Source organism: Arvicanthis niloticus, chromosome 13 (genome assembly GCF_011762505.2).
Source record: "Arvicanthis niloticus isolate mArvNil1 chromosome 13, mArvNil1.pat.X, whole genome shotgun sequence".
NCBI lineage: Eukaryota > Metazoa > Chordata > Mammalia > Rodentia > Muridae > Arvicanthis > Arvicanthis niloticus.
In genome coordinates, this window is record NC_047670.1 from 2,637,375 (window position 1) to 2,661,564 (window position 24,190).

The 24,190-nt window shown below is 40.6% G+C and overlaps 1 protein-coding gene across 3 annotated transcripts in view; it reads right to left on the reverse strand.

The window, feature by feature from the left end:
- Positions 1–10,436: 10,436 nt before the first annotated feature.
- Positions 10,437–24,190, reverse strand: part of Ca13 (carbonic anhydrase 13) — a 28,224-nt gene continuing 14,470 nt past the window's right edge. The window contains exons 6-7 of one of the 3 annotated variants that reach the window (XM_076911207.1): positions 23,408–23,563; positions 10,437–10,696 (exon numbers count right to left, since the gene is read on the reverse strand). In XM_076911207.1, the coding sequence (XP_076767322.1) occupies positions 10,553–10,696; positions 23,408–23,563 (300 nt within the window). In that variant the 3' untranslated portion in view covers positions 10,437–10,552. The other 2 variants (XM_034516818.2, XM_076911208.1) reach the window with 2 other exon arrangements.

Sequence of the window (24,190 nt, forward strand, 5' to 3'; positions counted from 1 at the left end):
CATGGCCCGATCTTACATAACGATGAACAAGCAAAATGCATGCGCAGTAAAGCCTAGCCTACATGCCACCCAGGCTTCCTGAAATGGTAAGCCAACACACCAGGGGCGTCTGGCACCCAGCCAGGCGCCATCTTGAGTTCCGCTCCCCACACCATTACACAAGAGTGTAAAATCCTACATAAGAGCAAAAAAAGAGTTAATAATTAGACATTAATGTATATATTATGGGTAAGAGTGGAGCTAAGAAAACTCTCCATGAAATCAAAATGACCTTCCAACTGGAAAGCTTTGAGTGGGTATGTTTGTAGAGTGAAAAATTATAAAGGCCATTTTATGAAATATGTGTAGATTTTTTGCCTTACAGAACTGAAAATAAGATTTCAGGCCTTCACATTCCAGGTGAAGGACACTTGCTGGATTACATTCCTCAAGCCTCGCCCAAGGCAGGAAGGCATTCCTGATTACAGATAAAGATGCTACCACCTAGGTGGGGCCCTAGCCCTATAGCCGGAAAAAGTAAAGATAGCAATCTGAAATGGCAGGATAGGGCACAATGGCATGGTAAAAACCACATTTTTGAGAAGAATGCAGGGCGATTTCCACATGACACTAATCATTTAGAGTGAATACCTCTGAATTGTTCCACTGTTTTCATGTTTTGTATCTTTAACAACCCCATCCCACTCCCCTGGTTTGTGGTTTTTCCCTTTAAAACCCTCCAAGGACTGGCCGAGGGGGTCGGACCTTGACTCCAGCGCGAGTACCTGGTCAGACCGCTGGCTGCCAGCTCTTTCCCTAATAAACCTCTGCTGATTGCATCCAGGTATGGTTTCTTGTGATCTTTGGGTGGTCGCGATTCCGGAGGCTTGAGGAAGGGTCTCCCGAGTATGGGGGTCTTCATTTGGGGGCTCGTCCGGGATATGCGACCACCTTAATCCAAGAACCACGCTGGGAGGTAAAGGGACACCGCGGTTTTTTTCTGTCTGGTTGTTGTGTGACCTTTTGTATAAATTGCCTGGTTTTTCATGTACTGATTTCTGGTTTTTCATGTGCGGGTTTGCCTAAATCGTCTGATTTCTCGTGTGCTAGGGTTGCCTAAATCGTGTGCTGTTTTGTCTAGGTTTGTTTAAGTTATTTGGTTTCTAAGTTGTTTGTGCCCGTCTGTCTGAATTATTTGGTTTCTGAAAAGTGCACTTCGGTTTGGACTGGCAGCTGTTTCTGTCTCGTGAGGGGCAGTAAACCATTTTTGTTTCGAGAGGAGACAAATGAGTGATTAGCAGACGTGCTGGAGAGTCACTAGCTGCTGCACCCCCAGAGACGTTTGGGGGTTCATCTAGGTGCCGGGGAGGACGTGGAATCCCTCTAGGCTGGCACAGGTTTGCATCTAGGTGCCGGAGAGGACGTGGAATCCCTCTTGGCTGGCACTGGCGATTGAGACGGGTTTTTTTGTTAGTCTTTTTGTGTGTTAACAATGAAACTAGAGAGAAAAGGTCAGAAATGGCCACCGTGGTAGTTGTGCTCTCATGGCAGTGTGTCTATTTTTGGGTTGTTCATTGCTGGTATGTTAGAAATCTGTTAGACTTGGTCCAGCATAGGCTGACCAAGTTGTCTGAATCTGTTAAATCTGAATCTGTGAAGACTGACCGCATTGTCTGGTTATTGGAGTCTTACTTGGAAGGTGAGAGGACTTCCAGAAGGTCAGGGGATCTGACCGTTGGATTTCAGGGGGAAGGTGAGAGGCCTTCCAGAAGGTCAGGGGATCTGACTGTCAGGTTTCAAGAGACTGAGCGCTCCTACTTGGGAGAAGACGTGGAATCCTTCTCCATCTGGGGTCGTGACCAAATGTAGTTAAGTGTTATTTGTGCCACCCGTGGCAGGGGTGAGCTATCTGTGTTTTATGTACTACACGTGAGAGGGGTGAGTTATTTGTGTTGTTTTTTTATATGTGTGTGTCTTTTCTTGGCAAATCATCTGTGTGTTAGCTGTTAATCTACTGTGTTAAACATCTTGAGTTAAAAATAGGTAACATGATTGCCGGCAGAGAGAGAAATGAAGCCGCCGGTACAAGAATACAACTGCAGAAAGGCGGGCAGGTCCTTTAATAAGGGGCAGCTACCTCGGTTCGTGCTAGCGGTTCGTGTTCCTACAGCCCGCCTACCGCATGTAGGGAATGCTTCAGGTAACAGCACATGGAGGGTGCCCTCACCCAGCCCGCTCACCCAGCCCCCACTTGGCGGGCTACAACTCGTGGTTCCCCAGCACAGCAACAGCGTGCAACAGCTACCTAGTTTGGTATTCCTGGCTGTACTGGGTACCTTGAGGTCACTAGTGCAACAAATGGCGGTTTTCCACCTGCCGCCTATGAAGATAGATGAGAACCCAGGTGATAAAAGAAAAAAGAAAAAAACCTGGCAGTGGAGCCAGGACAGCTAGACAAACAGCCACAGCAAGATTGTTCACCTGAGAGTTAATTATTATTTTTTTTTTTTTAAAAAAAAGAGAGACAAGAACTGGTTAAAACTGCTTACTTAATTTAGTTTAAAACTTACTTGTGAGGCAGTCTTGATTTACACAAGAAAAACTGATAATTCGCCCTGCTCTGTGGCTAGGAGAAGGACACCAGCAGAAAGTAGAAAAAAAAAAGAGGGCCAGCAGTTTTTTTAGCTTCTGTAATAAGGAAGTTGATAATGATTTTTCCCAGTTTTATAAGTAAAGGAGTGCTTTTTTCTAAAATTACAGCTTAAAAGTTATAGGCTGCCCTGAGTCAGAAATATATATATATATGAGTCAGGAATATATATATATATATATATATATATATATATATCCTTCAGTTTTGATAAATTTTTTAGCCATTACTGTTTGAGACAATTTCATTATTTGTATGAGATTTTCATTAAGATTTGGTTCAAAGATGAGAGTTCTGACAAGATAAAATTAAAGAAGTGGTGAAGACTTGTGCTCTTACGTTAGACATAAAAATGTTTACTTTATTGTCCTTGTTGTAATCAGAAATAACTCTTTAAAAGGTTTTTATAGAACTATGACCAAAGTTTCTATTTTGTTAAAAGTTAAATTCAAATAAGTGTCAAATGTTACTCAAGTTGCCTTTTAAAAATTGTTAATACTGTGTAAACCTTTAACATCGTAATAGTCCTTACTGTGAAATGCTATAGATAAAGCTATTTGTTCTGATTTGATTTCTTTCTTAGAGCTTCAGAGGTGAGCTCACATTACACCTGTGGACAAGGTTTACAGACTGAATTAGGTTATGGTCTCTAGTGTGATGTGAACAGCAGTTATGCAGCCTCACAAATGCATCAGTCTACACAGAGTTCAAAGCAATAAATAAGGTAAAAGCCTTGCTTTCACAAGACCTTTGTAGGTTCTGGTCTTCAGATTGGGGACCCCGTCAATTGATCAGGCCGTGGTCAGCAGCAGGTCAATTTGGAGCAGATTTGACTGAGACCTCCATGTGACAGAAGGTAAGGGACACCAGAGGCCCACGCCAGATTCCGCTGATAGGTCTTGAGAGAGAAGATTATATGAGACCCCACTAAGTTTGATCAGGACACATGAGGTTAAGCAGAGATCAGATAAGTTACCCACAGCCTTTCTAGACTAGCTCATAGAGACATTCTGTCAGTGTAGACAAGGCTCCAGAGGCTACAGAGACTACAAGATAAGTCATTGAAAGATTTAGGAAGTATACTACATAGTAAAATTATTGATGGTAATAGCAAGTGAGAGAAGATTTTACAGAAAGGAATAGAGAAGAGGAATAGAGAAGGTTTAGTGTAAGTATAGAAAAAAAGAGTAGAGAAGAAGAATAGAGATAAGTTGCTGTGAGTCCAGAGGAATAGAGAGGAATAGAGGAGACTAGAGAGAGGTGAAGAAAGAGAAAGGTGACAGGAAAGAATTTACAGAAAGCAGAAAAAAGGGATTCCAATCAAAGAGAGATAAAACTCTTTGAAAAAGACCAGTGTGTGCATTGCAAGTAAAGGAGCCAGCTTCAGGGTCCAAGAGGGCCCTAACAAATAGAAGCCAGGGCCAGAAAATCCCAGGCCTCGAAAAACACCCCAAGTGGCGAAGATAACAGCTCTGTGTGAAGACGGCTATTGAGATAGACGGGGCAGCTTGGAGCCACCCAACCTTTGATAGACCCAGGGGCTTCCTCCAGGCCAATGGGTCAAAACGTATTCATGGACTACCCGAAAATGGTGGACTAAGAGATGGGCTGGGTATCCCATTCATTTATGGTCATCCTAGACTGTTCCTACCCTCTGTCGGGTTGAGACTTACTCCCCAGGATTGGGGCCCAGACAGGCTGCAACTAACTGACAAGAACTCACGGGTAGAGGAAAGGCTCCTCCTACTGACTCCAGCCAGGTAACGTGCTTTACAGACGGGAGCAGTTTTCTCCATGCTGGTCAGAGACAAGCCAGCGCTACTGTGGTGGACACATGCCATCTGGACTGACTCCCCACCCCTGAGATCATCGGTGCAGAGAACAACCTTGGAACTTGGGGCTGACAAGAAAGCCAACATCTGCATGGACAACAGGTATGCTTTTGCCACAGTCCATGCCTGCAAGGCTATATGCCAAGAGAGGAAACCCTGATGAAACCGGAAGCTGTAAATATTTGTTGCCCAGGATACCAAAAAGGGAGGAGACTCCAGCCTGAGGCAACAACCGGACAGATCAAGTGGCTTGATACAGGAGCCCTCCCAGGTTTGGGGCCTAAAATAGACAATGGCGCACACAAGAAGAGAGAACTATACTCCCCAGAAAGCAAAGGATTTACCAGGCTAAATACACAGATGGACTCTTAAGATATGAGTGCAACCAAGCAGCTAAGAGACTTAAAGCGTATAAGGGACCTTAGGTTCTAAGCCAGAGAAATAATAAGACTTAGAGTAGATAAGAAATACCTAGGAGAAAACAGCCTAGAATAGGGACCTTCTCGAGGTTTCAAGTGTCCTAGGTAATTAGATCAGATAGCAGTTTTAAGGTAAGTCAGGAATTGAAGACCCACTGTTTATATTGTCTCCGAAGCTCAGGACAGGTAGAGAGAATATACAGGACCCTAAAATTAAACTACCCTTGGGAACTGGCGCTGGCTAGAGTGTCCCTTGTTCTTGCTCCATACCCAGAATGCCCATTTTGTGTGAGAAATGATTTTTCAGGCTACTAAAAGACTGTTCCTGGTGCTGTGGACCATCCGACCTCCTTGAAGTTCACCATCACCACCTGTGACTGCCAACTGGAGAAGATCCAGATGCCTGAACAACCCCCTACTCTTTGGCTCCAGGTCTTCTGCTATTCTACAAGGCTAAAGAAGCAGCAGGCCTTGACTCCTGAGACCACCCCAGAGGCACAGGGAAAATGCTGCCTTGGAGGGTGGGACTTAGTGTGTGTACACCCAAGGTTAAATGACAGCTTGTGATTACAAGATTGAAGTTGAAATGTGAATCTAGAGTTATATAGATTTGTTCCTTTTGCAATTTCTCTTTATTATATATGTGATTTTATGTATATGTAGACAGCTATGTGCCACAAAATGTGGAAAAGTCAGAAGACAACTTTGAAAGTGTGCTACAAAGAAAAGGAAATGTTTTGAAACCCCTAGTCAATAGAATAGAGCCCAAGAGCCCCTGCTAACAGATACCTAGTGCCTAAAATTGATAAATGGTAGACTTACAGCTCCGGGTTAACACCATGTGTTTCCACTGCTATCTTTGATGAAAACAAAGATTATTGTGTACTTGTCCAGCTAGATCCTGCAGGTACTCTTGAACTGAGTTTGAGATACACCCTAGATGATTCTGCAGACAGCCTATTTTCCTTGACTCTAGCTGTTACATTGTGACTAGGAGTGGCCATAGGTATAGAGACAGGTGTAACTACATTGATACAGACACCTCATTACTTTCATCAGCTGAGAGCTGCCACTGATGTGGATTTGAGAGCCCTAGAACAGTCAGTAACAAAGTTAAGTTGTTACTAGACTTGCTGTTTCTTAAAGGAGAAAGTCTGTGTGCTGCTCTAAGAAAAAATGTTACTATTATGTAGACCATTCAAGAGTGACCAGAGAGTAAATTCAGAAAAAAAGTTAGACCAGAGACAAGATAGAGATGCACCGCAACTTTGATTTGAGAGTTGGTTCAATCCTCCCTTGCTGGACCCCTTGTGATTTTACTTTTGCTCTTAACCATAGGCCCCTACATTTAAAATAGATTAGTAACTTTTGTTAGAGAAAGGATAAATGCTGTTCAGCTTTTTGTGTTGCGCCACCAATATAAGACTTTGGGTCAAGAAAATGGTAATTATGATGACACTGGAGTTTAAACTTTTCTAAAGATCCTAATCGGAAAAAGTGGGGTGAGAATAGACTTACTAATAATTGAGTTTTTATGATTAAAAACATAGCCAAATCGGAAAAAGTGAGGAATGTAGAGTGAAAAATTATAAAGGCCATTTTATGAAATATGTGTAGATTTTTTGCCTTACAGAACTGAAAATAAGATTTCAGGCCTTCACATTCCAGGTGAAGGACACTTGCTGGATTACATTCCTCAAGCCTCGCCCAAGGCAGGAAGGCATTCCTGATTACAGATAAAGATGCTACCACCTAGGTGGGGCCCTAGCCCTATAGCCGGAAAAAGTAAAGATAGCAATCTGAAATGGCCGGATAGGGCACAATGGCATGGTAAAAACCACATTTTTGAGAAGAATGCAGGGCGATTTCCACATGACACTAATCATGTATTCATTTCAAGCTTTCTCTGACCTTCTTATGTCTCCAGCGCGAGTACCTGGTCAGACCGCTGGCTGCCAGCTCTTTCCCTAATAAACCTCTGCTGATTGCATCCAGGTATGGTTTCTTGTGATCTTTGGGTGGTCACGATTCCGGAGGCTTGAGGAAGGGTCTCCCGAGTATGGGGGTCTTCATGTTCAGTTAAGGAAATGCTAACTAAAGGGAACACTGATTTTGAAAAATATGATAAATAATTAAGAAGCTTACAGAGGTGGAAACAAGCTTTCTAAATGTGCCATTTTCTCTGGAGAGCTCTGATTTTATCAACTGATGGACACTTTATTGTTCTTATATAAGTAATCTTAATTTGTTCATTGCCAAGAAAATTTTGCCAGTTACACAAATCTGGATATCTAAAGTTTGACAGCTACTGTCAGAAATAATGCCTTATGGGGAAAAAAAAAAAAAAAAAGTAGTTAGCTAGCTCAGCTTCCAACTCAACAGAATTGATGTGCTTGGTTGCACAGCAGTCCTTCACACTAATGTCACATTTGTTACACTGCAGATTAAAAAGGGAGCAGTCACAGGTTGAGATTGAAGACAATTCGGATTTTACTCCAAAAAAAATTTCAAAAAAAATGAATTTACTGAGATGTACTTTTGGGGAGGAAAGATTGAGCTGATGGAGATGACCATCGATTTACTAAAAGAGGAAATGGGTCAAATTGTGACACTACCAAGGTTCCAAAACTAAATTCCCACTGACTGTATGTCCAGGAAATTTTAAGGCAACCTTCAGGGTTGTAAGAAGACCATAGATGGGTGGTAAATCTCTTGCTGTGTTGTGTTCTTTTCTGTAACAATGGGTTCTACACAGAATAATCTCTTGAGAGAGAACAAGTACTGATAGACATAAGAAGGTCAGAGAAAGCTTGAAATGAATACATACCCTCATCTTCAGTCAATAAGACCAATTATTTGCCTGTATGAAGAAATGGGGAAATCAAAAGAACAGATACCTCTAAGTTTTAATTCATGAAGCTGTGAAGATTTTTGACAAAGAAAACTAATTATAAATGACCTTTGTAAAGTCATGCTTTGGTGTCGATTTGATAACTACTGTCACTGCCCCTTGTAAGCCAATTTTGACCTTTCAAAAATATATTTTGATTAGTGGCTAGATAATATAAAAATGTTGGGCCATGGAAGGATATCCTGGTTCTTGGGTTGTGGGTTTGGCCATGCCCCCAGAACCCAGGCTCCTGTCACAAGGTCTAATCTCCATTCAACCCACGCCCTTCAGTACACAGGTGGAGGGCGTGATAAGCAGGCCTAGGGCCTAGAGAGATTTACATACTAATAAGGTACCTGAAGGCCAGAGGGTGGAGTTAATTAAGCATTTCTCCCCAGCCCCTCCCCCCTCTTCCCCTCCCTATTTAACTCAGGTTTGCCCTGGTCCTACCATCTACCATGTCAATAAACCGATTTTGGAAACCCAAGGACTTTCTCTTGTGTTGGGGCTGTGCCGTGAGAAACCATGGAGAGGCCTGTACTGAGCTTCCGGGCCTAACTTCCAGCTGGAGGAACCCAGGGCGTTCCCAGCCAACTACACACAGCATGGCGTGAGGAACCCTGCCATTCCCCAGTAATAGCAAGACAACTAAAGTTTCACGGTTACTTTAAAATGTTTGGTTACAATAGTGGATAATGAGTCCATGCTTAGCATCATCTTGGTTATTATGATGCCCCCAGAATAAATCATCAGATATCACTGTGTTCCAGTAAAAAGAAGTTTGTCCTTTTATAGTTTGTGAATTCTAAGTAAAATTGCTTAGAATGCATGTATATATCCATTTAAATCATTGCAGTATGTTGGGATTATTTTCCTTTTTCTGCAGATTTTAACTTTCTAATTTATAGACCAATAGGAGCTTTTTTTATAGTTGGTTGTTGCACAAAGTCTTTAGAAAACATTCATGAAATATAGAAAGCATTCATGAAATTCTTAGCAATCATTTAGTAATTATCAAGTAACTGATTATTTCTTCCAGAAAGATACAAACACTGGCTTTGGCTTAGTGCAGTGCATGTAAAGTTGTATTACAGGGCACAGTGTTTGCTTCCAAGGTTTAGGTTTGCAGATCAAGGAGTTTTGAGCCTGAAAGAATTGTACTTCTTTCTGACTTACTCTCTGAGGCAAAGGTCACAGTCATGATTCGTGTTCTTTATGCTCTACTACAAAATGGTGATAAATCACTGTTAAGTTGATAGTATTTGCATGTGTACTTGTTTCTTTATGTGTATGGGTGGTTGGTCTGCTTCCAGTTCTGTGTTCCACATGCATGCATGGTGTGCTCAGGCTCCAGAAGAGGATGTCTGACCCCCTGACACTGGGATTATAGATCATTAAAAGCCATCCTTTGGTTGTTGGGAATTGAACCCAGGATCTTTTGGAAGAGCAATGAGTGCTCTGAAACCCTGAGCCACCTCCCCAAGCCCTGTTAAAACCTGTCTGTCTTAACACCTAGCTATGTAAGTTTGGAATGCATGCGCTAAAGTGACTTAGTTCTCATTTTAATAATATTTTATGGTTTTTTGTCTTTGTTTTCTTAAATAAATACAGAGTTAGAATAAATTAGAAAAAGTGAAGAGCTCCAAACTCTGGAGACCCTTCCTCAAGCCTCAGGACATTGCGACCACCCAAAGATCACAAAAAACCATACCTGGATGCAATCAGCAGAGGTTTATTAGGGAAAGAGCTGGCAGCCAGCGGTCTGACCAGGTACTCGAGCTGGAGTCAAGGTCCGACCTCCTCGGCCAGTCCTTGGAGGGTTTTAAAGGGAAAAACCACAAACCAGGGGAGTGGGAAGGGGGTGAGGGGTTGTTAAAGATACAAAACATGAAAACAGTGGAACAATTCAGAGGTACTCACTCTAAATGATTAGTGTCATGTGGAAATCGCCCTGCATTCTTCTCAAAAATGTGTTTTTTACCATGCCATTGTGCCCTATCCTGCCATTTCAGATTACTATCTTTACTTTTTCCGGCTATAGGGCTATAGCCCCACATAGGTGGTAGCATCTTTATCTGTAGTCAGGAATGTCTTCCTGCCTTGAGCCTCTCCCACCTGTGGGAGAGGCTTGAGGAATGTCTGCATTTTTCCTGCTCAGGTACTCTCGAGAAAGTAAGTTTTTCTAAGGCGAGAAATCTACACATATTTCATAAAATGGCCTTTATAATTTTTCACTCTACAAAAGCAATCAATGATTTACATTTCCTGCTGTACTTTTTTTTCTGAAGATTTTCATAGTTATTCATTTAGAATAATGTAAATACTATCTCACTTTGGTCATGAGAATAAACAATATATTAGATCTTTATTAATAATATATAATATATTTTTGTATATTTATAAATATAACATCAAAAGAGCACCTTTAAACAAAATAATATACAGACATGCTGCTTGTTGCTACAGTCTCAATTTCTACTGAGATATCAGCAGTCTTGGCCAACATTTTTTTTTTTATTAATCATTCCATTCATTTACATCTCAAATGATATCCCACTTTCCAGTTACCCCTTCACAAGCCCCCCCCCCCCATCCCACAACCTTACTCTCCTCCCTTCCCTTTGCCTCTATGAGGGTGCTCCCCCACCCACCCACCCTCTTCTGCCCCACCCCTTCAGCTGGGACATCGAACCTCCTCCACAGGACTAAGGGCCTCCCCTCCTATTGATGTCAAACAAGGCCATCCTCTGTTACCTATGTATCTGGAGCCATGAATCCCTCTCTATCCACTCCTTGGTTGGTGGTCTAGTCCCTGGGAGCTCTGGGTGGTCCAGCCAGCTGATGTTGTTCTTCCTATGGGGCTGCAATTCTCCTCAGTTCCTCCAGTCCTTCCGCCAGCTCCTTCACCAGAGTCCCTGAGCTCAGACTGATGGTTGTTAGCCAACTTTATTAATCAGAAGCACACGTATCAAACCAAGAATACAGCAAACAATATTTTGGCATTAGTATCATTAGTATAAAATAATGTTGATCTCACTGACCGCCTGAATGTGTCTCAGGGATTGATTATGCTGGAAGTCAGCAAACCACTCAGAACTGTTGGTCCATGACATTTCCCTCATTGTCCAGAGGGTGGCAGTAGATTTGACTCTGAAATAGGTGGCTTTGGCCGGAGCAATGCTCTTCAATAGTTTATCTTGGAGTAATTTCATAATCTCCAAGGTAGCATTTCTTTAGCAAGCAAATTGCTTTTGTTTTTACTGGGACAATCTAGAGCATCTGCTATTTCACCAGGGGAAAAATACATAGCAAACTGTGCTAGTCTTGAATGTAATGGGAGCATTTACTTTCATCCATGTGTTTATTCACTAGTATTCAACAAATATATTTACTTCACTTCTCTCCCTCCCTCTCCTCCTCCCTCCGTCTCTCCCTCCCTTCAACCACCCCTTCTTCCTTCCATTCATATACTCATCTCTCCCTTTCTTCCTTTCTTCTTGCCTTCTCGCCCTCTCCTCCTTACCCCTCCCCATATCCCACCTCTCCCCTGAGTAGCCTTGGCTGGCTGGAAACTCCTCATGTAGACCAGGCTGTCTCCAAACATGCAGTGATTCTCTGCCTCTGTTTATTGTCTTCTGGGATTCCTTTGGTGCTTTTGGAGTGGCATATAAAGACAGGTTATTATAACAGTCTATGTTGTTTGTTAAGTTTAAAGGCACCTAAGAAAGCGAGAGACAAGGTTAAATAAAAAGATCTCCTTCCATGAGCTGTGTCTTCCCTTGGCTATGGTGACTTGGTTAAGCATTGAGAAGGAGATTTGCTTCTGGCCAAGGAAAATATAAATCAGATACATTTTAATATTGCTGAATGTAGAACCTGTCCTTTGGCACTAGTTTGGCTCACAAAAACAGAAGAAACCCAATCTATGCTTAAGACAACTTTCAAGGGTGTAGATAGACTGGGTTTTGATTTTAACCCTCTGTTTTACCATTAGAACAGCCAGATTACTGGCTTTGTTTTGCTTTTTAATTTAAAAAATACATTTTATGTTTATGAATATTTTTACATGTATCTGTGTACTACATGTGTGCCCTGTGCCAAGAAAATTCAGAAGCACTTAAACTAGATCTGGAATTACAGATGATGGTGAACCACCATGAAGGTACTAGAAGCTGAACTCAGGTCATCTATCTGCAAGAGCAACAAGTATTCTCAAGGACTGAGCTACCTCTCCAGCCCCTACTTCTGGGTTTTTCCTTTAATTGTGTGAGTCAGTAAACACCAGTGTTTGCCTCAGCTACTTTGAAGTTTCCATCATTCACAAAATAACCCTGACATTTGTCCCTCCCACTCCGCACCAGTTGCTAAAACCTCTAGAGAGGAAAAGAACCTCACTGAAATGCATCCCACCTGAAAAATCTTCCTGACTGCATTAATTTCTCCATCTTCTCCACAGTGCCATGCTACCCCATAAATACACCAAACGGAGATACTTAGTGTCTTATATTGATCAACTCTGTTCTTATAGTTTGGAAGACTTGGCCTGCCTAAGAGCAGGATTCACCTCTCTGTCATCTCTATATCTAGCACAGTCATTAGTTCATATCCACTGAGTCATTGTTAAATTTCCAGGGAATAGATGTGTGACAAAGGTCTTCCACAACTGGAGATTCCCAGCTCAGCTTCAAGTGACCCATATAAAGGAGGATCACCTCAATAGGTGACACTGCTGGGGAAATCTAGAGTGTTCTCCATATTTCTCTGCTTCAAGTAGGATTCCAGAGAGGAGCTGGGCCTCTCAATAAACAATGATGAAGGTGGTGATGGTGGTGATGGTGGTGATGATGATGACGATCTCCAAGCCACACAACTTCAGCTGTGTGGCCTTGGCTTGTAAACAACAACAGGGAAAACTGACTCCCAATAAGGAATGAGGAAGTTTACTGATCTTACTAACTCATGGTTGTTCGCCTGTCCTGTTCTTTTTGTTTGATTGGCTGGTTGGTTTGCTTCTGGTTTTGCATTTTCCATTACTTGTGGTATTAATTCCAAGCATTTACACATTCCATTTGAAATACTGAGTAATTCATGCCTTCCTATGGGGAAACTGACATCATGTTATATTGTTTCAATGCTAAGTGTGTGTGTGTGTGTGTGTGTGTGTGTGTACACATGCTCGTGTATATAGCAGAGACCCTAAGAGGTGCACTATACCTTCATTTCCTTCCATCACCAGTCAACCACAGATGACTAGAATTGGCTGCATAAAGGTAGTTATTTCCATAAGTTCCCATCAAAATAGATGCCTTTGTTAATTTTTTTCATGTCACACCTCCAGTAGAAACTTAGGACTGAGTCCTTCTGATCTCAGGAAACATACACTCCCCAAGACTTCTTCAGTTTTTATGCTGTGAGCACAGCTAAGAAAAAACTAACTGCAGTCCCCACCCAGAATAACTTGTACTGAAACAAACTCATTGGCAGGGATGTTCATGAACCCACACACTAACAGGAGCAAAGCAAAGAAATATGAGGCTCTGTCAGAAAGATTTCTCTCAACCCATGACAGGAGTAGAGGATTCATTTCTGGTATAATTCCTCTTTGGAGAGTCAAACCTGAGGTTCCAGCCACCCCAGAGAAATATCTTAGTCCAGTATAATGAAAAGTATTTTTTACTTACCAACACTGAGAATTGTAAGCTCTCCATTCACTAGGCAAAGAATGAAGACACTGCCACAAGAACACAGAAAACTACAAGGACTCCGGATGGCATCTTACTTTAAATAATTCAGGGGAAATGGCTTTGTTTTGCTTTGTGTTGGGCTTGCAATGTTTTATAAGTCTGACATTATTTCCTTTTAAACGGTGTAGAATATACAATCCAATTCCACTTGTTACATATACAAAACCTTGCTACTGACAAGTGTTTTTCTCATTTTCATTAGTTTGGTTGAATTAAAATCAAATTATAAGATAAAATGCTTAACAAGCATAAATCCAGTAGGTGATGTGGGAAACCACATGATATAAAGAGTCACATGAGTAACTTACAATCCTACTTAATGAGAACATTATGACAATTTTAAAGCACTGACCTACCTCCAAGAGATACAAATAAGCAGATGATCACCAAGGAAATCAGTGCTAGATGGATGGGGTTAGCCCACTATGTGGAGACACAGAGCTGCATTGAAACCATGAGTTACCTATTAGGTAACAGGTAGATGTCATTAGAGCCCCACCATCACACATTCCAGATTCTGAGAAAACAGACTCTGACTAGAATGCTTCCCAGCATGTGTTTCCAAACTAAAGAAATACTTTCCCACCCAACACTGATATTTTTAAAACCACTTTTTAAAAACCACTTTTTAAAGTTTTCTAAATAAATACAGGATTTATTTGCTTCATTGATTTACTTATTTTTTATCTAGAAGTGAAAAGAGCTAATGAGTCTGAATTCTTTTTTTTTTTTATTATTTTATTTATTTACATTCCAAATGTCCCCCTTCCCACCCACCCCCCAGAGTTCTTCACCCCCTACTCCCTCTGCTTTGGCTCTGAGAGGGTGTTTTCACACACACACACACACACACACACACACACACACACACACACACAACCATCCCCCTCACCTACCCCCTTTCTCCCCCAACCCCCCAGCATCTCCCTTCCCTAGGGCATCAAATCTCTATAGGATTAGATGCATCCATTCCCACCGAGACCAAACAAGGCAGTTCTCTGCTACATATCTGCCAGGGGCCACAGACCAGCCCATGTATGTTCTTTGCTGGGTGGCTTAATCTCTGTGAGCTCTGAGGGGTTTGGGTTAGCTGATACTGTTGTTTTTCCTATGGGGTTGCCATCCCCTTCAGCTCCTTCAATCTGTTCCCTAACTCTTTCATAGGGATCTCAGACCTCAATCCAATGGTTGGCTGTAAATATCTGCATCTGTGTCAGTCAGCATTAAGTCATCAGGGAAATGCAAATCAAAACAACCCTGAGATTCCACCTTACACCAATCCAAATGGCTAAGATCAAAAACTCAGTAACCGCACATGCTGGTGAGGATGTGGAGAAAGAGGAACATTCCTCCATTGCTGGTGGGATTGCAAGCTGGGACAACCACTCTGGAAATCAGTCTAGCAGTTCCTCGGAAAAGCAGAAATAGTTTTACCTGAAGACCTAGCTATACCACTCCTGGGCATATACCCAAAAGAAGTTCCACCATGTTCATAGCAGCCTTATTTATAATAGCCAGAAGCTGGAGACAACCCAGATCTCCCTCAACTGAAGAATGGATACAGAAAATGGGGTTCATTTACACAATGGAATACTATTCAGCTATTAAAAACTATTTTTAAGAACCTCTGGTTATAGCTGACACTCTGTTCTGTAAGATATCTGTACTCCCCTTGAACACTTAAGTTCCTGCATCATCCCCTTCCCCCACATCCTGCATTTTTGTGTATATAACCCTTGTGTGAAAAAGTAAAAATGGCGATTTGATCGGAAAAAAAACTCAATAAATAAAATTTTCTAACATTCTTTTAAAAAAAAAAAAAGAACCTCTGGTTATAAAAATGTGGATTAGTAAATATTACCTTTAAAAAGCTTCCAAGAGATAGCTATCCTATTTTAATTGTTAAATTAACTTGGCTGCACTCCATTTCAGAAAGATGGCAGTTATCAAGATAATTAAACAAATCCTTTAAATATCCAGCTCATAAAATATTTATGGTATGTGTGTCTCCCTCTAAGTCTCAGGTTGGACTCTGCAGGTGAGAACACCGGATAAGGTGTTCATTTTAATCTTTGGGCTCTCATTTTTTGTGACGGTAGACATCTTCATACAATTTACTCAAAATAAAGTTATTCTGCTAAGAAGAATATGAAGAATTTTTTCAGCAGTTGACTTTACATTTAGAAGATGAGAGAGATCTGAAACAAGTGATTAAACTTAAAAACCCAGGGACACAGTCTCACAAGTTAGCAAAACTATAACAAATATTCAAGTCTTAAGTGTGGTTATTTGGGTTAATGATAGAAACACCTTATAATGGAAAAGCAAAAGGAATATGGTACCTGTTTTCCATCACTGAATGCAAAAGAAAACCTCTCCAGATAGAACAGTCTAAAGTTAGTGCCAAATGGCATCTTATAAAATCATGCAACAGCCTAATGTGTACAAATGAGAAAGAAATAAGCTCTACCTAGAAAATGCACAGAATCCTTGGGCACTTATGCAAGACTTGGTTCATCTTTTTCAAAGTGACAAAAAAAAAAAAAAAAAAAAAAAAAAAAAAAAAAAAAAAAAAAAAAAACAGGTATGGAATAGTGTCCTGCTCTGTTAAAACCCAGGGCAAGTGTGAGAACCTGTTCACCAGCTCAGGGCAGTTCTGCTGCAGTGGTATTGTGTACACTGCTGGTCTGAACTATGTTAATACCATGAGCCACACACTATGTCAGTCATCATCCTGGTGGTCAATTACATGCAAAACAATATATTAGATGGATACTGCCTTTAAAAGCTGTTCTTATCCTGAGGAATTCTTCACTAAAACTGTAGGTTACTTTAATCATAGGAGTAGCCACATTATTCTACCCTAATCTGTGTGTGTCTTGTCTTGTGTGCTATATATTACAGTACATAAAATGAGAATCTGAGAAAATGTGTTAAAGGAAATATATACTCCTGGTTAATCAGAAAAATATCAAAACTGTAAGAACTGCTTGTTTAGGAATAATACCATTTCAAAGTGAATTTAAAGTTTTTATCAAATGCTATTTAAAATAGGATAGGCTCAGCCAAAGCCCACAACAAAGTTTAGTGCAGCCTGAGGTTTGTAAGGCTGGCATTATTGTCAGGAAGGCTGAAGCAGGTATATTTTGTGATTTTAATATACATCCAAATTTAGCAATTGGACATCCATTGGGACAAATCTAGGAGTGATGGGCTAAGATATTTCAGACCTCTGGTTTCTCTGTGGTGCCAAAAGTGCTGGGCAAGAGGACTCCACAAATGTGAAATTCTCAAGAAGCCATTAGTCAGAAAATCTGCACTCCATTGTGTTTGCTACCTCCATGTCCCTGTTGGGTTGACCCACTGGTAGCTGCTAATAGAAAGATGCTCTCACTCTGCGGCCCTTCAAGGGCTGTGGTGGACGGTGATTGCTTAAGAGAAAAGCCGCACTCTCTCCCTCAGCTGTGCACAAGAGGCTTCGGAATCTGGCCAGCTGTGGAAAATTAGATCAGAATTAATTTATCATAGAAAGTCACAGGGATCTTAATGAACTGTATGGAAAAGATAAACGAGTTATAGTCTTTACTCTTCCAACAGTTAAAAATAATGCAATGTAAAATTTCTAAGTTATAAGTCACAGATCATAAAGAATTGTTCTGTTAGAGTCTCTTTGCCATATAAATAACAATGAATCCAAAATTAAGTATACAAACATTCTTCACTTGAGAATCAAAGTTGTAAAAGTAGGTTGTGCTCCGAACAGCACAAACTGAGATTTGCAGAACGGTTTTCTATACATTCCCTCTCTACAACATACATCTGACATATTTTATTACAAAAATGTGCTCAAATATACCTCATGTTTGATATCCCCATTTTCTACATAATACCTACTATAAGCATCTTTGGATATCAGTAAGTATAACTTTCCCCACTACTTGTAATTGCTGCAAAGCTCTATAAACATAGTCTGTTATAATTTTGATTTCTAAATCTCCAGTAATTTGGGGAAATTCAGTATTGCTTAAAAAGATTCAGCAAAAGTCTACAGTGATAAAGATTGGATAAATTCCCTGAAAAAAATATATATACTGCATATACAACAAGGTTTGTTGTTTCTTTTGATTTTGCAGTATCTTGATGAAGAAAAATTAGTAACCTGCTAGGTTGAGAGCCTTTATTCTCCAGAAATTTTAAGTCCCTTAACCTCAGGGCACATCAGTTAGTCTTCTGTCCTTCATTTCCTGTATAGTATCAGACAAGAGGAAGGCAGAGGAGAAAGTGGCTCTCACCGTTAATATAGTACTTTATAACCATGGCCTATGGATGAAGAATTTAATCATTGTTTTCAAAAGTGAGATTCTGTCATGTCTTTTTAAAGAGCTCAGACATGAGAATGAGGAGACAAATGATCACAACTTATGAATAGTCATTTTCCCTAGAGTAGATCATTCTAGTTAAAAACAGATAAGACTTATGAGAAAAACTTCCTGGTGAAATCCAGCAACATAGGCTAAAGTAACGTTGGTCATGACTCCAGTCCACATGATGGTATTAGGAATGCAGTTCAACCTTAAGATAGTGATCTATGAGCTTCCCAGGACAATATGCCTCCCCAGGGATGGATGTCACTGATTGCTCAGAAGACACCAACCACACACACACACACACACACACACACACACACACACACACCATTCAATTCTCAGAAGCTTGTCATAGATTCCTACCTCTGTATCCCTTTATCCTCACCCATGTAGAACTGCATCTTACTGCTGATCTTTCTTCTACCAGCTTGCACATTTGCTAAGAGTCCTAAGCCTTAGTACTCTCACCATCACCTGGCCCAGCCAGGCGGGACATGCCAAGCCCTGCTGAGGTTAGTTTCTTTTAGCTTTGTGACCTACCTGGCTGGCTCAGATACCTTATCCCTCATGGAAGCACAGGCTCATTCAGGCAGAAAACTCGCCCCCTTTTCAACAAGGCTGACTCAGCACCCAGCCCTTCTTGGCAGGTTTATCTCAGTACAGCCCGGAGGCTGAGCAAAGTGTGACCTGCTTTGCTGGTTTCCTGGGCCCAACTAAGATCTTCATTTTCCTGAATATAAACCCCAGCAAGACAAAATCCTTTTGCGAAAAGTTCTCTAAGTAATTTTGTGTCACACTTGTCTCAGCCATCTTTAAGAAGTCTCCACTGGAGCCAAAGTTGAGTAATAATGAAATAAGCTCTCTTCTGGAACACAGAGATCCAGGTCCTGTGCTTAAGTTCTTTACACCACATTATTTTAATTTAATCCCCCAAATGACTACAATGTGCAAGTATGTGGTGGTCAGATAAGAGAGAAAGAAAAGTGGAACAACCTGAGCATTATGGAGAGAGATAGAAATGGAGATGCAAGGGCAGAGAGGAGTGGTCTGTTGTGAGGGCCAGCCCTGCCATTTGGGGCCATGGTGAGGTCCCATCCTGACCTGCTACTGAGGGACATGTCTGAGTCCACTAGACTTCTAGCAGGTACCTAACTGACCCTGTTCCTCACTGTATGCTGTGCTCTGAAAAGCTGGCCCCATCTCTCACTGGAGGCAACACTCAGGAAATCTGGCCCTCCACCTCACACAGGCAGCACAGTGGAGCTAGCCTGAGGAAAAAGTTGTGAGTAGCTGGCCCTAAGGGCACAAGTGTGGGATAGCTGATCTTGCCACTATTCTGCTGTGATATGGCACAGGCAAATAGGTGATATCCCCCTACCCACCACCACCACCACCACCTCTGGCAGTCGGTGAAGCTACTCAGAGGGTCATGAGCTCAGGAGATCCAGCCCTACCTTTCACTAGCTGCATGCAGCACTGTGGAAAGCAGGTACTGCACAGCAGAGCTGACCCTAGCAGTGGGCATGCAGGTTAGCCAGCCCTAAGAGTGAAAGCCCACCACTAGTCCCTCATCTGCCATACAGTGGCATGGGTACAGCGATAAAACCCTCCCGCCTGTTGTCCCTCATCACCTGCAATAGTAAGGAGAGCAGACCTGAGGACATGATGATCAGGAAAGCTAGCCCTGCCCAATATAGCATTCAGGAGAGTGAGCCTGGCACCTTGACTGGGCAGCATAGTAGATCTGGCTCTGAAGGCATGGGTACAGGTGCCCTGGTGCCAAGGGTATGAGAGCAGGAGAGCTGCGTCTTGCCAATGGCAGCATTGGGTGGCCTAGCCTTAGTAGTGCTGGAGAGTTCACTTTGGTGGTGCAGATGAGGGAAAGCCTGCATAGTGACCAGCTCTGTTGCCACCCTGACCCAGATCCAGGGCTATAGTTGGCCCACCCCAAAATCTGTATCATCTATGAAGATTTGAGATTTATAAAAAGGTCAGTCCTGCTGTTTCAAAGCTTCTGGATCTCTTTGACACAAGGCAAGAGCAGAATAATCAGGAGGAACCCTGGTAAGGATCCAATATTGATGATGTTACTGAAGCCAGAGATCTCAAACCAGATCAGTGGAGGCGATAGAGAGATGAGTAAAACTGGGGTGCATGATGTGAAACTCACAAAGAATTAATTTAGAAACAATGAAAGAGAAAGGAAAGAAGGAAGGAAGGAAGGAAGGAAGGAAGGAAGGAAGGAAGGAAGGAAAGGAAGGAAGGAAGGAAGGAAGGAAGGAAGGAAGGAAGGAAGGAAGGAAGGACATACTGGAGCTATGGCTCAAATGGTAAAGGCACTTACCACACAACTATGATGAAGTGTGTTCAATCCCTAGACCCACACAAATAGGTAAAAGGAGAGAACCAACTCCACAATGTTGTCCTTTGATATTCACATGCACAGTGAGGCATATATAGACCCCCATACATACATACATACATACATACATACATACATACACACACACACACACACACACACACACACACACACAAACATCATATGCATAGAGACCCACACAGACCTCTCTCTCTCTCTCTCTCTCTCTCTCTCTCTCTCACACACACACACACACACACACACACTCAAATATACATTCACAAGATAATAAAAGCAAGTAAAAATTTTTACAGAACTAAATGTTTAAAAAATTACTTTTGCTGAATAATTTTTAAAATCAATAATATAAGACAGTTTGTCTCAATATGAAAACACTGTGCAACTGAACGATTCCTTCACATTTTGCATTTTTATAAGCTTTATATTTTAGGAAAAAATTTGATTTATAGAACTACTGCAAAGAGATTATAGATATTTCCCACACAACCCAACTCAGTTTTTCTATGAGTCACATCTTACATTACATGGTACACTTTCCATAACTGTTGCTTTCATATAAACTTGGAAACATTAATTAAAGTTTCTGCCTAATAGTGACATACTTACTTTCTTCTGTTTTGCAGCATTGGGACTGAACCCAAGGTCTTACAGGACACTAGACAAGTGCTCTACCACAGAGCCCAATTCCCAGCCCATCCATGGACATTCCTTTTTAGATTTTCAGTCTCCTTTTGCTTTTGACAACCTTGACATGTTGGAAGGAGTCCTAAGTATTTTATGGTATGGCCCCGAAAGGGAGCTTTGTCTTAGAGTTTTTGTTCCCCATAATTAAGTTGAAACTTTTTAAAGTATCTTTTTCTTTATTCCTTAAACCTTAATAGTGATGTGAATGGTTATTAAATATCTCCATCAGTCTGGGTAAGATGGAAATAGCTGACAGTATCCCAGCTACAGTCAATTTACGCTAATATTCCAGAAAAAAATTGCCAATCTATGGAAGCTCTAAAATTAAGCTATTCTTTCTCATACTCATACATGAAAAGTCACATTGACAATTTTAGTTCATAGAGCCTCAACTATAGCACAGTGGTGAATTCACAATTGAGGCAATTACAACCCTTAATTTTGCAGGAAGTTACTTTTAGTAAGGTTCATTTTATTCTGTTTAAAGAACTATATTATATATTTTGATAATATGCTCTTCTAAATCACTCATGGATTAGAGAAAAAAAACAATAATAAAAAACTATTTTCCAAGTGTCTAAAGAATAAAGATGTTCTTAAACTATGAATGGCCATGAGCCATTTTGAATTTATAATAATTAACTAAGTTTGTGAAGTTTAATAAATGAGTCAATGTAAAAATATTTATCAAGTTAAAGAAAGAAAATCAACTCTATTAATATACCTACTAATTCAGTAGAAGTTTTTTTTTTCTTATTAGACAATGGACAAAATTTATAGGGCTCCTAAATTTTTAATGTTTATTCAGAAATGAATTTAATGTACATGATATTTTATCTGCACATATTTCTGTGTACCGCTCACATGCCTGAGTCTCATGAATGCCAGAAAAAGGCATTGGACTCCTTGAGATAGGAATTACAGACCATTCTGAGATGCCTTGTGGGTATTGCAGCTAGTACTCTTAAATACTTAGTCACCTCTCCAGTCTCAGGAGTCCTAGATTTTATCCAAACCTTCATGAAGTGTTTTAATAACTATGCACTAAGTTGTTATTTTTTTCTTTAACCCTAAATACAAAAGCAACAAAGGAAAACACTCAACACAAGTTCTCACTCCAAGGGAAAACTTGTCTTGAGATGACCTTGGAAAGATTAACCTGATGGAGGCGAGGTGAATACTCAACCAGACATGCACAGGCCTCCAGCAGGAAGGCAAACTAAAACACTGCAAAAGTAACTAGACTTGATTGCTGTGAAGATTGCTAGGCCTAATTTCAGAAAGCTCAACAGATATGAGAAAAAAAAATCTCTTAATAAGTTCAACATTCAGAAAGACATTTCTAAGGACTTAGGACATTCTAAGAATCTAGATCCTGTGGCTTATTCTAAGGGCTCAATAATCATGTTATAGAAAAAAAGAAGGCCTGTGGTGCAGCTCAGTGGCCAACTGCTTAGCATGAGCAAGGCCTTGCTTTTGATTCCCCGTCAGTTTCAAAGAAAAATACAAATTTACAAAGAAAATGCCACAGTAAATGCTTAACAAGGAGGGTGCAGGTTCTCAGCAATATTCCCGTGGGTAGACCCACAAACATTTTGCTAACAAAACCCAAAAACCAATTTTCATTAGAACAGTAGAAACAAAACAGTTGACAGGAGATCTACGTTCATGTTGGCCTAAGTATCCAACATTTCCTCTTCTTGAAGCAATTGAATGCATGTTTCTCATAAGGTCTATGTCTGACATGAATGTTCACTTCTGAATCAGTGGGAACAGCAGTCTAGGGACTGAGGAGAGAGGAGTGGGTTCCCGTTATAAAGGCCCCTCTGTACTAGCTGTCCTCTCTGTACCAAGCCTATTCTATCTCAAATAAAACAAGCAGCAAAGCAAAAGACAAAAGCAAATAACCAGGCCTTCCTAACGCTGTGGCCTCATGTTGTGGTGACCCCCAAACATAAAATTATTTTTGTTGCTACTTTATAACTGTCATTTTGCTAATGTTATGAACTGTAATATAAATATCTGATATGCAGATATCTGGTGTGTCCCCTATGGGGTAGTGACTCACTTAAAGCTTAAGCACTCAACATTTCTGAGCAGTGATTCAAATAAGGACTTAAACCGAAGGTCAATTAAGAAAGGGATCGAATCCACGAGCCTCCATTGGTGGCACACACTTGTAATTCCAGCTCCTGGGCATCTAAATCAGAAGGATCCAAATTTCAAGGCTAATCTAGGGTACATAGAAAGATCTGATAGAAAGAAAGAAGAAAGAAACAAAAGGAGGGAGAGTCAAAAAAAGGGAAAAGGATATGAACCTCATCTAGTCCAACCATTCACCTATTTAATGAAAGAAAATGTCAGACTCCAAAATATGGCAGAAAGAAAAACAGTGTTTTAAAAATTACTTAGAAGTTTCCTCTGAGACCGTTGCAATTATCTTAGAAGAATGAACATACCTGTTGAGAACTGATACTTATAGGTTGTTTTAAAACAATCCACGTGACACTCTCAAGAAGAGGTGGAACCGTCAGAGAACCAGGGTATGTCCAGTAGTCCCAGGATGATGGAAGCAAACATAACGGGTCAAAATTCGTGAACCGTGTTTGTTTACCCTGGAAAAACAAAGAGAATTGCTACAGATAAGATATAAAATTAATATTAATAAAGATACCTATGCACACATGCATGCACACTTTCACTGTGTTATAACTATCATCCATTAATATTTTAGTAAAACAAATTTCTGTTTTAATTCAGAAAAGAACAGATAAAGTGGTGAATTTTATAGATTTATTGAATAAGGACAAAAGAGTGAAATATGATGGCACATACCTACAATCCCAGGAGTCAACAGGTAGAGGCAGGGGTTCATGAGTTCAAAGTCAGCCTGGGCTCCAGAACAGGCTAGTATGAAATATGGAGAGAGATCCCGAGTCAAGAAAAAAAGAATCTTATTTTACATAAGTAGTCTTTTAAGTAAGTTATAATTTAAGTCTTTTTTTTTTTTAAATAAAATTATGGTATTAGTACCTAAATCTACAAAGACTTATTGGTGATTACTTTAGATAATATCAGGCTCTTCACAACTCTGAAAAGGTAAGTGATAATAAATTATTTCTGTAGTCTGGGTCTAGTAAGTTGAAACTTGCTTCTAAGAATGCAGGATATGTCTACTGAGTAAGTGCTCAAAATTCAGGAAAGTAAAAAGATATTAGACATTAACAAACAGTAATTAATTT